Below are 12,516 nucleotides of genomic sequence, written 5' to 3'. Positions count from 1 at the left end.
TACTCCCATGGGAGATTTGTTCCTCATACAAACAATTTCTGGCATTGCTGGGCCTCAGGTTGAGTGTAATATGGCCACTCCTGGCTCAGATAAAGGTGATCTTGGTGTGTGCCTGGTTTGTCTGCCAGACGTTCAGTTCTTCGTACTCCTCTATACACGCGTCCACCTGGTCTGGTTTAAATCCCTTGGAAACGCATTGTTCCATCACCTCTGAAATCTTCACTGATCGCAGACCCTTGGAGGGAGCCATTTCCCTGACAATGCTGAATATCTGATCAGTCACATTGTGGGCTCTGAAATCAAATGTCATAATCATATTAATACCTTCGATTCAGTCAAGTATGTTAGCACATTTTCAAAATCCTTCGTAAATATTTCCTTTAATTATTAACAGTATCAAGGTACTGTTAAGGATCTTTTTTTTCCAAATGGTCAAAATTTCATGGAATCAAAATTTCTGTTCATATTGTGGGTAGAAAATACCTCTGATTTCTTATTGTGACCAGTACATGAATAATAAGCAAGTGGAAGAAAATGCTTCGACAGTATAACAATAGGACGACATCTACTTTACCTATTGTGCATTTCATGAGCTGGATTGAGTGAATCCTTGGACATTTCCATCAACCTCATGGCCTCATTAACATCTTCCTTTTCCACCACATCAGCCAATCTCAGCCTGGCGAGAGCAGTTGACAGCCGGAGGATAGCCAGCAGAGTACGAGCGGAGGTAAATGTCGTGTCCTTACTGTTCCTGGCCTCCTTCCTCATTTCTACGTAAGCTCCAGTGATGTAATCCGACAGATTCTCCGGAATCACTGGCTGCTTCTTCTTACACAGGGCAATATATCGTCTACAAAATAAGTAACATTTGAACTTAACATTATTTATGACCTAAATCACAATCAAAAGAGGTTAAAATATTGTGAATATGCTTGTTCTCTGTTAACTTATAATTTGTTTATATATACATTTGGGTTTCTAAGAGGCCTTTCTGGGTTAAAATGTGCTTTACTCAAGTTTAAAAAATCCTGATCTTTTTAATTTATGCAAGATAAAAAATAAGGACACCTGAAATCTCATTAAATTAATTTATCTATAGTAAACATTTTTCTACCTCATCAGTTTCATGTCCAAGGGAGTGAACTGGGATGGAGGCTGAACATTATGCTGGTGGACATACGTGATGTGCTGGGCTAGTCTCAGATCATTTTCTCTGTCAGCTTTGTCTTGTATCAGCCACAGCAAATCAAACCTGGACAGGAGGGCCGCTGGCAGCTGGATGTTCTGTTCTATAGACTTTTTGGGGTTGTATCGACCATAGGCTGGGTTAGCAGCAGCCAGAATGGAGACTCGTGCATTCAGACTGGTCATGATTCCAGCCTACAAAATTCATCATAATACAGAAGGTAATTGATGGTTATCTAATGAGCAATTTTCTAACATTTCAAGAGTTGATAAATGAAATACTCTAATTATGTTCCCCAAACGGAGTTTGGGAACATATTGTTTTTACTCGGTTTCTTATTATTATTATTATTCTTTTTTTTCTTCTTTGTTCTCCGGTACTTTTTTTGTCCGCGAGTGTTCTCAGAAACTGTTCACCCAACTAAGTTAAAACCTTTTTAGGGTTAATAGGTATCAAGTGTAGGTGTGCACAACGAAGGTCATTTTGTGCGCATACGCATGCACGTGCGTGCGCGTGAAATGAGTGAAATGACTGATATACTTATTATAGCCATAACTTTTACATTTTTTATTGAAATGCTTTGAAACTCATTCTATAAGGATATATTAATAGTCTAGATAATATGACATGGTCAAATTAGCACGAACTCACGTGCATGCACGTGCGCTTCCCTCCGATTGGCTGAAACAAAGATTTCAATATCTCTTTTGTTTTTTGACGAAATGCTTTGAAATTTTAAACATAGTCATGCATTAGGATATACTACAATATAATATATAGCAGGTATCATGAAAACACGCGCATGCACGTGCGCTGCAATCTGATTGGCTTAAACTTTAAATGGGTATAACTCCTTTGATTTTCAACCAAACAGGATGGGATTTAGAACATAGATAGACATAGTGGATTCCTACAAAAAGGTAAGGTCATCATGCACATGCATGCACGTGCATGCACATGAGATGGGTAAAATCAAAAATACACTTGATGAAGCGTATTTTTTAATACTTTTGGATTAAATGGTTTATTATTTTATTATATTAATGTATATAGATAGTGTAGACAAGAGAATATGGTCATTACGCACATGCATTTACATGTGCACGCGTGCAAATGCTAAAATTTGAATATACTCGGTATACTTCAGGGAAACGTTGTTAAAGTGTAAAATGCATAGAGTTTGTCGTTTTTAATGAAGCTTAAAGGGAGTATGGCACCAAGAGGGAGTTGGGGAGCGTTTGGGGAACATCTGTAACGGTTCCCGTTACAATTAGCCCTAGTTACAACTTAATATCACATCTGTAGTGTTAAAGAAAGCAATTCTGCTTAATACTATGTGTGTAGGTCATTTTGCAACCAGCTACTTTGGCAAAATTATACCAACTGCAAACAATACTTTAATCACAATAGTATTATACACTATACACAATATTTTTCCTTGTTTTTTTCAAAACAATTTCCTCAAGGCAAGTTTGGTAAATTTGGATTTTTGGGGGTAAAATCCGTGTTCACAAGATATTTACACTTACCTGCCTCCTTAACTATTTGCAATTTCCCTCTAGTTCCCCATACAATGCGTCCATATATTTTTTAGAGTAACTACGGTATCACCTTCAGTTATCCCCCTTAACTATGAACGGTAAAATTAAAAATGCAAAATTCTAAACCCTTTCAGTTGTCAAAACCATTACCTAAATAGACCTCATATGAGAAACAGATATCCTTAATAAACAAGAGGCCCATGGGCCACATCGCTCAACTGAGAAGCTTTGACCATTCTGTTCTTTACCAGATTTTCCCCTTGTAATACATAATGCATCCCCACCCTACCCCACTGATCATAATTTAGACATTTTGAAATCTACACTACCCCATGATCCTTCCATGTGCACATAAGTTTCAGCTTTTCTGGCCCAGTGGTTCTTGAGAAGAAGATTTTCAAAGATTTTTCCTATATATTTCTATGTAAAACTTTGATTACCAATTGTGAGGCCATCCTTAAAAATTGTTTTTTTGCGGTAACGCGACCGACTCACCAAAATCCACCCGACTGGATTTTTTTTATCGGTTCAAAAATATTCTTTTTTTTTTTTTTTGACGTATCCATTTTCCGTTTTTATCCGATTGATATTTTTTTTTTTACGTCTCGGTTACACCGACGCTTTATCTTTTCCCCAAGTACTATTAAAACGTCTCTGTGCTCTACAAATTTAGAGATGGCGTCCGAGAAGGTTGCGGGAAATATTGACTCTATAATTCTGTCAGTTACAGTAAATTTTAAAGGAAAAACATCTCAATTACTAGGCAAAAAAAAATATAGTACGTCAGTTCCACCTTACAGATACATTGGTATGATGTTTACGAGATCGCCACAGAATTGGTGGCAGACAAAATTCCACGTGGGATGATTGCGGATTTACAGCTAATTAATAAACTATCAAAATCTTAAACCTCGTAAATATCACACCCCCGAAACACTAGATTAGTGTGGAGTCAGTTATTTGAGGTACGTGGCTGATGAGAGTCACTTTTTAAGAAAAAGTTTGCCTAAAAAGAACTGATCAGTGATGTGTTCTGATATTTGAGCAATAAAAGATTGAATTCATTTAGAATGCTTTAATTTTCCTGTTTGAGAAGTAAGGTGAAAATTGAGACATAGTTAATACCTCTATATCATCGAAATTTATTTCTGACATTTTGTCTCCAAAAAAAAAAAAAAAGCCTACCTACCTACTCACACCTAAAATGATGAGGCGCGTTACCGCAAAAAAATTTTTAAGGATGGCCTGGCCCCGCCCTTCCCCCGGGGGTTATAATTTGAATAATTTAGAATCTACACTACCCTAGGATGCTGCCACATAAGTTTCAGCTTTTCTGGCCCAGTGGTTCTTGAGAAGAAGATTTTCAAAGATTTTTCCTATGCATTTCTATGTAAAATTTTGATTCCCCATCGTGGCCCTGCCCTTACCCCGGGGGTCATGATTTGAACAATTTAGAGTTTACACTACCCTAGGATGCTTCCACATAAGTTTCAGCTTTTCTGGCCCAGTGGTTCTTGAGAAGAAGATTTTCCTATATATTTCTATGTAAAACTTTTATTCCCAATTATGGCCCCGCCCTTCCCCCGGGGGTCATGATTTGTATAATTTAGAATCTACACTATACCAGGATGCTTCCACATAAGTTTCAGCTTTTTTGGCCCAGTGGTTCTTGAGAAGAAGATTTTCAAAGATTTTTCCTATATATTTCTATGTAAAACTTTGATTACCAATTGTGGCCCCGCCCTTCCCCCGGGGGTCATGATTTGAACAATTTAGAATCTACACTATACCAGGATGCTTCCAAATAAGTTTCAGCTTTTCTGGCCCAGTGTATCTTGAGAAGATTTTTAAAGATTTTTCCTATAAATTTCTATGTAAAACTTTGATTCCCCATTGTGGCCCCGCCCTTCCCCCGGGGGTCATGATTTGAACAATTTAGAATCTACACTACCCTAGGATGCTTCCACATAAGTTCCAGCTTTTCTGGCCCAGTGGTTCTTGAGAAGAAAATTTTTTAATGACCCCACCCTAATTTTGTCTTTTCTTGATTATCTCCCCTTGTTGAGGGAACTTGGCCCTTTATTTTTACAATTTAAATTCCCCTTCACCCAAGGATGCTTTGTACCAAGTTTGGTCAAAATTGGCCCAGTGGTTCTTGAGAAGTTGAAAATGTGAAAAGTTTACAGACGGACAGACGACGGACAAAATGTGATCAGAAAAGCTCACTTGAGCCTTCAGCTCAGGTGAGCTAAAAACAGACCTACAGTGCTGTTGAATGCTAAATTCCAAGACCTACTAAAGAAAAGAAAATGTTACCTTGGCAATGGAGATAGTTTGCTGCTCCATGACCTCATGGATAGCTGTTCTGTCTGCCTCCATCATCTTATCAAACTCGTCAATACAACACACGCCCTGATCCGCCAGGACTAAGGCTCCGCCCTCTAGAGTCATCTCTCCTGTGATAGGATCCTTCATTACAGCTGCCGTCAGACCGACTCCTGAAGATCCCCGTCCAGTAGTGTACTGACCTAAAATTTCATTTTCATAAATAAGAACTTACTTTCATGTCCTTGTCCAATGAAAGATCAAAAGAGCATCTAATTTACTCATTCATACTCAGTTATGTACAGATTTATTGTAGTAAAGTTTCCACTGCACTACATTCAATGGACTATGCTTCAATTAACTTACTTCTAGGAGCCAATCTGTCAATGTAGGATAAAAGCTGAGATTTGGCCACACCAGGGTCTCCCATCAAACAGATATTGATGTTACCTAAAGGTACACACATATCACAGATATCAATTATTTATAAAACATCAGCAGCATTTACATTTAAATATAATATTAAGCAAAACCAGTCCAACAAAAATAATCCTACAAAGAAGTAAGTTTTACCTCTGATTTTCATGCCTCGTGGAGACTTGTCCACGCCCCCTACCAGGAGTAACAGGAGGGCCTTCTTGACATCCTCGTGTCCGTAGATCTCGGGAGCGATGCTGCTGGCCAGTTTATCATAGAAGTCATCCTCAGCCACCTGTTTGATTTCATCCTCTGTCAGCTCTTCAGCTCCTAACTCATCATCCTCCGTTTTATTCATCTTGACAACTCTCTGTTAATGAACAGTAAAGTAACTTTAATAATAATTGATAAATATGAATACTTGGAATAGTTAGGTTTTTCATCAGATATGAAGATCTTTTTGAAAGTGTAAATCAATACCATGATATAAAAAGAAGATTCAAAAATTTTAAATCAGAAACTTAACAAATATGCCGCTTTACATCAATGCCACTTACATGAGCTTCCATGTATGTTTCTGACAAAAGTCCCTGTTGAAGTTGTCCATATCCTTGCTTCATCAAAGGTAGAAATACCTTCGCAGAGTTAAGGAAATATCTAGCTTAGATCAACATTATTTCGAACTATCTGAAATCTGATTAACTGAAGGAAGCTTTCTGTTCTTAACTGACCCTACTGAGGAGAAATTAAGAGATATTAAGCCATTGCTTAATTCTGTAAATTGCGAGTTACAAAAATGCTCCAATAGTTGAACTAGAACTGTCCAATAGGGACAAATACCCCCCGCTGGGTTTTTCAGAGAAGGTGCCAATTCAAAAATACTGTATGGATCTAGAGGTGCTCACAATTTACTTACAAATATTTGCAGTGAAATATTATTGCTCATCATGTTTCTTAATGAATGAAACAAAGGTGCAACCAAATGAAACATCAATACTAATACAATTTAATTCCATTGTAACATTTTTTTTTTATTTTTTCATTTTATTTTTTTTTTATTTCTGCATTAAAAAAATATATTGCAATTATGTGTTATGTCACTCTGCAAACTGATTGTTGAAAAAAAACCATTATACAAAATCAAATTAATCTTGATATATCAATTTGAAATGCATTTTGAAAATAAAGAGCTGGTCATCCAGTAATGAAGTGCTTTGACAGACAATAAATTACAATTAAGAGAATAAGAGAAGAGAGATCTTTAATTCTTGTGCCTTATTCCCTGGAGATTAGATAACACACACGCTTGATAAGAGATATGCCTTAACAACTTCCAACACCAAACTCATTAATTTATCTTTAACTGGATGCATGTCCAGTCATTATTCCCAAGAGACAAATGAAATTACATTATCTTCTGTGCAATGTAAAAACTGTTTTTAACACTTGATGATGTTTCTTTTTTTTAAGTTTTTATGAGTAGTTTTAAGCTGTAGTATTTTTGAACAGATATTCTAGATTCTATATCTCAAACCTTATACATGAGCCCAAAATGAACAAGTCAATTAAAATAAAAAATAAAACCTGTAAAATGCAAAAAAAATTAACAAAAAGAGTTGAAAATTCCAGGTGCACACCTTCATATGGTGAATAAAAAGTGTATAAATTTTCAGATTAATCCTTGCAATAGTTTCTGAGAAACGGTCCAGACAAAACCACAAAATAAAAATGAAAAAACACCTGTAAAATTCAAAATAATAATCCAATCAAGATGAAAATATCAGGTGCACAACTTCATATGGTGAATAATATGTGTACAAATTTTCAGACAAATCCTTCCAATAGTTTCTGAGTAATGGTCCGGACAAAATCTCGTCTACAGACAGACAGACAGACGGACATAGTGATTCCAATATACCCCCCCTAAACTTCGTTTGCGGGGGGTATAAAAAAAGGAGATATGAAATAGAGCTGACACAGAGAACAAAATTTGTGTTAAGGATACACCTGTTATGCTGACATGGTCCCCTGGCAAAGCACATCTTGTTGTTTCCCCACGGCAAATCACTGTCATACTTCTGGGAATGTTTCCCACTGGAACTTGGTCACTCTGAAATCAACATTCTTTATTACTAATTATTCACATATCAAACTTCATATACTGCATTTGCTATAAAAAAGTTGTTTTATCCAATCAAATATTCTCCATACAAAGGCATGAATACCCTTTTTTTCTTTAAATTGTATCAATATAGATTAACACATCTCTCGGTTTTCTATTGAGTAAAGTGCAATTTCTGCTTATTCTCAAAGATTTTCATACAAACTGTGAACTGCCTTTTTCATTATCCTCATAATAATATAAATTTGATATATGCAAAACTTGAAAATTTTGAACTAAATTGTAAACTAAATTGTAATAGCAGTAATAATATATTAAAGAAATGATCAATTAAGCAACTGAAGGAATATAAATCCACTGATGTACGTACGTGCTCTTGTATTTTGATTTCCTGGAACTTGACAAACTTTGAGCCTCGGCTTTGTAGATATAATCTTCCACCAGACCTGTTTGTGGTACATTCCTGACTAGGGCACATGATCAAAGGCATAAAAGATGGAGAGTTTATCTGTTAAAAAAAATTAATTACAGTCTGAGAGCAAAATTTGCAAGTTAAAAGCAAGCAAAATCTCTTTTTTCCTTTTCAAGTAGAATATGTTGAAACCAGAACTTTATTTCTAAAGAAGTCTTTAAACACATCAAATAGATCACTTGTGCTATACCATGTACTTTAAAGTAACAAGAATACTTTTTTGGAAAATTTCTCTTTCAACAGGTTGCAAAATTTAAATGTATATTAATTCTTTTAAACAGGTCGTGTATCCAGAGCTGCCAACATTCTGAAATAACAAATCGTAAGGCGAGGTCTACGGACCACCTAGGCCCTCTGCCGCTGATGTTGTTTTGTAAATGAACATGCAATTTGAGGCATGTTTCTATTCTGTTTACTTTAAAACATTGACATGAATGTGATTGGCCTTCTAAAACCGAAACGATGATACAAGCAAGCGTTGTAAGAATAATGAATATATTATAATTGTAGAAACTATATAGACTGCCAGCTATGAAAATATGGGTATTATATACTTTGAACGAAAAAAAACTGCAACCAGAAGAATATAGAGAGAAATCGTAAAGCGTATTTTAGACGCTGATTTCGTACGCCTTACGCCCAAATCGTAAGGGTTGGCAGCTCTGTGTATCTATTTAAACTGTGTTTTTCTCTGTAAACACTTACAGGTTGATAAGTTTCGTTTCCACACGTATCACAGGTGTAAGTTGCCACAACCATCATCGGTTTCACTTCAGTTGTCCTTGTCACAATGCCCTTGACCTGCACCAGCTTTCCAATGCAGTTTGCTTTCACCTCGCGAATCAGCTGATGCTTTTCATGGCCTGGGGCCTTAAAATAGACCTCACTGCAAAAGATATAAAATTAAACATGCATCCCAAGTCATGGTATAATTATCAGAATTTGCCACTTACTTCAGATTCTCCTAAATTTTATAATAAACATGCTAATAATTATTATTAAACATAGTGGCAGCTTAGTAGATCAATTGAACAATGTTTTCCCACTGTTTAAATGTTAGCAGTATCTCAATGAAGTACATGAAACTCCATCTTAGTAGAATATGTGAAAAAATAATTAAATTAAAAAAATACCTGGTAACCCCATTTTGGCAGAATGAACCCAAGAACTTAAGGGTGGTATTAAAAAACTTAGATATACCAACATCTCTTACAATTTAAACATTATATCTTGAAGTTTAATAATATATATTTTATTGCAATGCATACAGTGAAATTGAAATCACCCCCAAAAACTGTGAATCAGACTAAAAACTACCACATTATCAGGGTACTTACAATCTTCTCATCAGCTCTGCTGGGTACTTATTCTGGGGGTCACGGGTTATTTCTTGACCATCAGGATGGTTTCTCTGCTCCATCAGCAACCTGTGCTCAATGTAAACATCAAGGGCATCTTTATGGACCACCTACAATAAGACACAGATCAAATATATCTTTTCCATGTTTCAAGATATGAGGAATTCATACATTTTTTTCCACACTAGTTAAGAATTGTTTTTAGTATATGTATTAGTTTCATTCAACTACGAAAATTTACATATAAAATTACCTCTCTTTCTTTATAATCTGGTAGAATTTCTTGAATGGCATCAGCAAAAAGTGCAGTGTATCTGCGGGTGTTTTCTTCAATAGCATCCTTGAGTTCTGGGTCAAAATCATTAATGTTGTCTAGATCAATAGTCAAGGCTACCTGTTCTCTGTGAGCTATTTTGACCTGTCAAAATACAATTGTTACTCAAGTTGATGTTGTCCATATCTTTAACAGTCAATGGGTTTCCTGCTGGTCTATTGATCTGTCAATATTTCACTACCTTTTTGAATCCTAGTTCCCTGAGGCAATCCAAAGCAAAACTAATACAAAGGTGTTTACCTTTGGTCACAAAATAAAGTCAGCAATTGAGTAAATGTAAATAACTTCAACCTTCTGTTTATAGGGAATATAATTATGCTATGTAAAATAATTAGGGGTGGGACGATATACCAATACACCGATACATATCGATATTTTCCTCTAAGATACGGTTTACGATACAAGCATTCAAATATCGGTACGAAAGGATACACGAACGACCTATCCAAAAATTGAAAATGAAAGTACCTGTTCTTGAAAATGGCTGCCTGTAGTGGCTGTACGAAGCGAAGAGATGGTTTTGATACTGAAAACACACTTTAGAACTGATAAGTCGTTGATAAGGGGTAATACGTTTTCACTTTTAAGCAGCCTTGGTAGATTGGACAAGAAAAGTTCAGTGTGCAGAGCGTGCTATACACAGAAAAGTATCGTTTCCAGAACATTTGATATTATTGTTATTCCATTTATACTTTTTTTTTTGTAATCTCACTAACTTGGCTACAGACTTTCAGCAATTAATAATAATGTAAATGTGATTTTTTTAAATGAATTTTTAGTCAGTGTTCGTTGATAAACTACACAACTATTTTTACACAACTTGTTAATAGAAATTTGGTAATATGTACAATTGTCCCGTACCCTCGAATCATGAGTTTTCGTGGCATTACGGTTAATTTGTAATAAAGTGCTTCAAGACTGAATAATTGAGATGTTTGCTATTTACCACATATACAAACAATAATTCTCCTTATTTTAAAATGATTTTAACTCGCATATCATTTGTTGTTTGTTCTGAAGGTCATTAAATTCTTGCATAGTTGCTCTTTCGATTTTTTTGCTGACGTCATATGTTTTCGTGGTATTTATAAAACAAGCAAACTATGGAAATCTAGTCGGGCAAAATCCTTATAAATTTTACAGAGTCAAAAATACTAGTTAATTGACAAAACGATTACATTATTTGACATGGAAATTTATTTGTTGATAATTAAGACCACATCTATCTAGGCGTGCGTAAGCTGTATTGCTAAATAATGTAAAAATTTTCTCTTTCTCATGAGTGGCCTGGAAATAATTTTGTAAATCTTTATTTTAATGTTTCATGTTTTAAAATATTAATTCCATGTATACTTAAAGAAATAAAATGTTTAAATCAATTAATCATCAAAGGCATAATTTTTTTTTAGCATGTAACTTTTTAACACCCCCAATATTTTCTTTGAAAATTATATAAAAAATGACGTTACTAGATCACCGTAGAAAAAAAATCAAAAGTGGGAAATTCCAAATTATTGTCACATGACCGGAAGCTGTATGGATAGTTAACAGACGATGATATGCAGGATCGCTGGCTATTAGTTTGTAAGTTTGATATTCTAGTTCAAAACACGATGGATAAGCGTATATTACGCAAATTGTCAAATTTGCGAACTATGCATAACTCACTCGCTATATTTTATTTTGACAAAGGCAAAAAGGTTTAACATTTGGTCGTAAAACATGCACAGGGTTCCCCTTTATTAATAGCAAATATGACGTCATTCCGATCTCGCATTGTGGTATTATTCCTAAAAATAAAAAATACCACGAAAACGTATATACCACGAAAACACATGACGGGACGGTACTATTGTTTTTATAACGTTTTAGTCAATGAAGTTGATTAACTTCATTTCTTCAAGTATTTATTTCATAGCACACATGATTTGATATAGAATAATTTTTTGAGTTAATGTCAAGACAAAAAAAATGAAATAAAATATTTTTTAAAAAGTTTTATGATTTATCATAATATCGAGATACGTATCGTATCGTGCCAATATATCGAGATACATATCGTATCGCAAGATCTGTGTATCGTCCCACCCCTAAAAATAATGTGTTCAAATACATTGTATACGACTCTTCATACATTTCTTGCAAAGAGATGCACACATCACATAAATATCAAAAGTCTTTACCAATTGTTGACCATAAACAAAGTCTTTTCCACCATCATCGCCGTCTACATAGAACTCCCGAAGAAATGTTTTGATCTTTTCTGCAACAAAAACATTTCAGTTTTAAACATACATATCTGCTGATATTCAATTGTTAAGTGTCTTTGGAAGCATTACTAACCTTTATCTGCTGCATAATCTCTTGGTGGCATTTTGATTTCTTGGCGTGATCTGACTGTAAAGCAACTTCCCAGCAGTTTACCAAATAACAACAATGCTTCGATTTATGGCGCGAAGATCATACCACGTGGTTTCGGGAATAGGAAGTGACAATCTTCAACGGATTAAAACATGTCGTTCGGATATTATCGGCAACCCCCCCCCCCCCCCCACTTCCAGTATTCTCATTTTTTAAGCTAAGAACATATAATACATGGAATAAACATTTATGTTCTTGTATTTGATGAATGTACAGTTTTTTAATGCATTGGCGCCTGAAGCACATTGGAAGTGAGGGGTGGGGTGCACGTGGGGCTAATTCAACATGTTCAAAGAGAACAAAAATTTCAAAGCAGACCTTTGATCCCCTCCCCCCC

At 35.3% G+C, this 12,516-nt stretch overlaps 1 protein-coding gene across 1 annotated transcript; it reads right to left on the bottom strand.

Moving 5' to 3' along the window:
* Positions 1 to 11: 11 nt before the first annotated feature.
* Positions 12 to 12,228, bottom strand: LOC134250809 (DNA replication licensing factor mcm7-like). The gene is made up of 14 exons (XM_062733155.1): positions 12,102 to 12,228; positions 11,942 to 12,021; positions 9,678 to 9,842; positions 9,404 to 9,534; positions 8,772 to 8,952; positions 7,965 to 8,102; positions 7,478 to 7,582; positions 6,030 to 6,107; positions 5,629 to 5,842; positions 5,422 to 5,505; positions 5,047 to 5,258; positions 1,118 to 1,383; positions 575 to 853; positions 12 to 293 (listed from the first exon to the last, which is right to left on the bottom strand). The coding sequence occupies exons 1-14, from the start codon at positions 12,130 to 12,132 to the stop codon at positions 86 to 88; spliced, it is 2,172 nt and encodes a 723-aa protein (XP_062589139.1). The 5' UTR covers positions 12,133 to 12,228; the 3' UTR covers positions 12 to 85.
* Positions 12,229 to 12,516: the final 288 nt, after the last annotated feature.

The sequence above is a fragment of the Saccostrea cucullata genome, unplaced genomic scaffold (assembly GCF_032062105.1).
Source record: "Saccostrea cucullata isolate Sc308-1 unplaced genomic scaffold, CSIRO_AGI_Scuc_v1 ctg13326, whole genome shotgun sequence".
NCBI lineage: Eukaryota > Metazoa > Mollusca > Bivalvia > Ostreida > Ostreidae > Saccostrea > Saccostrea cuccullata.
Note: the sequence above shows the minus strand (reverse complement) of the source record. Positions and strands in the feature narration are given on the sequence as shown.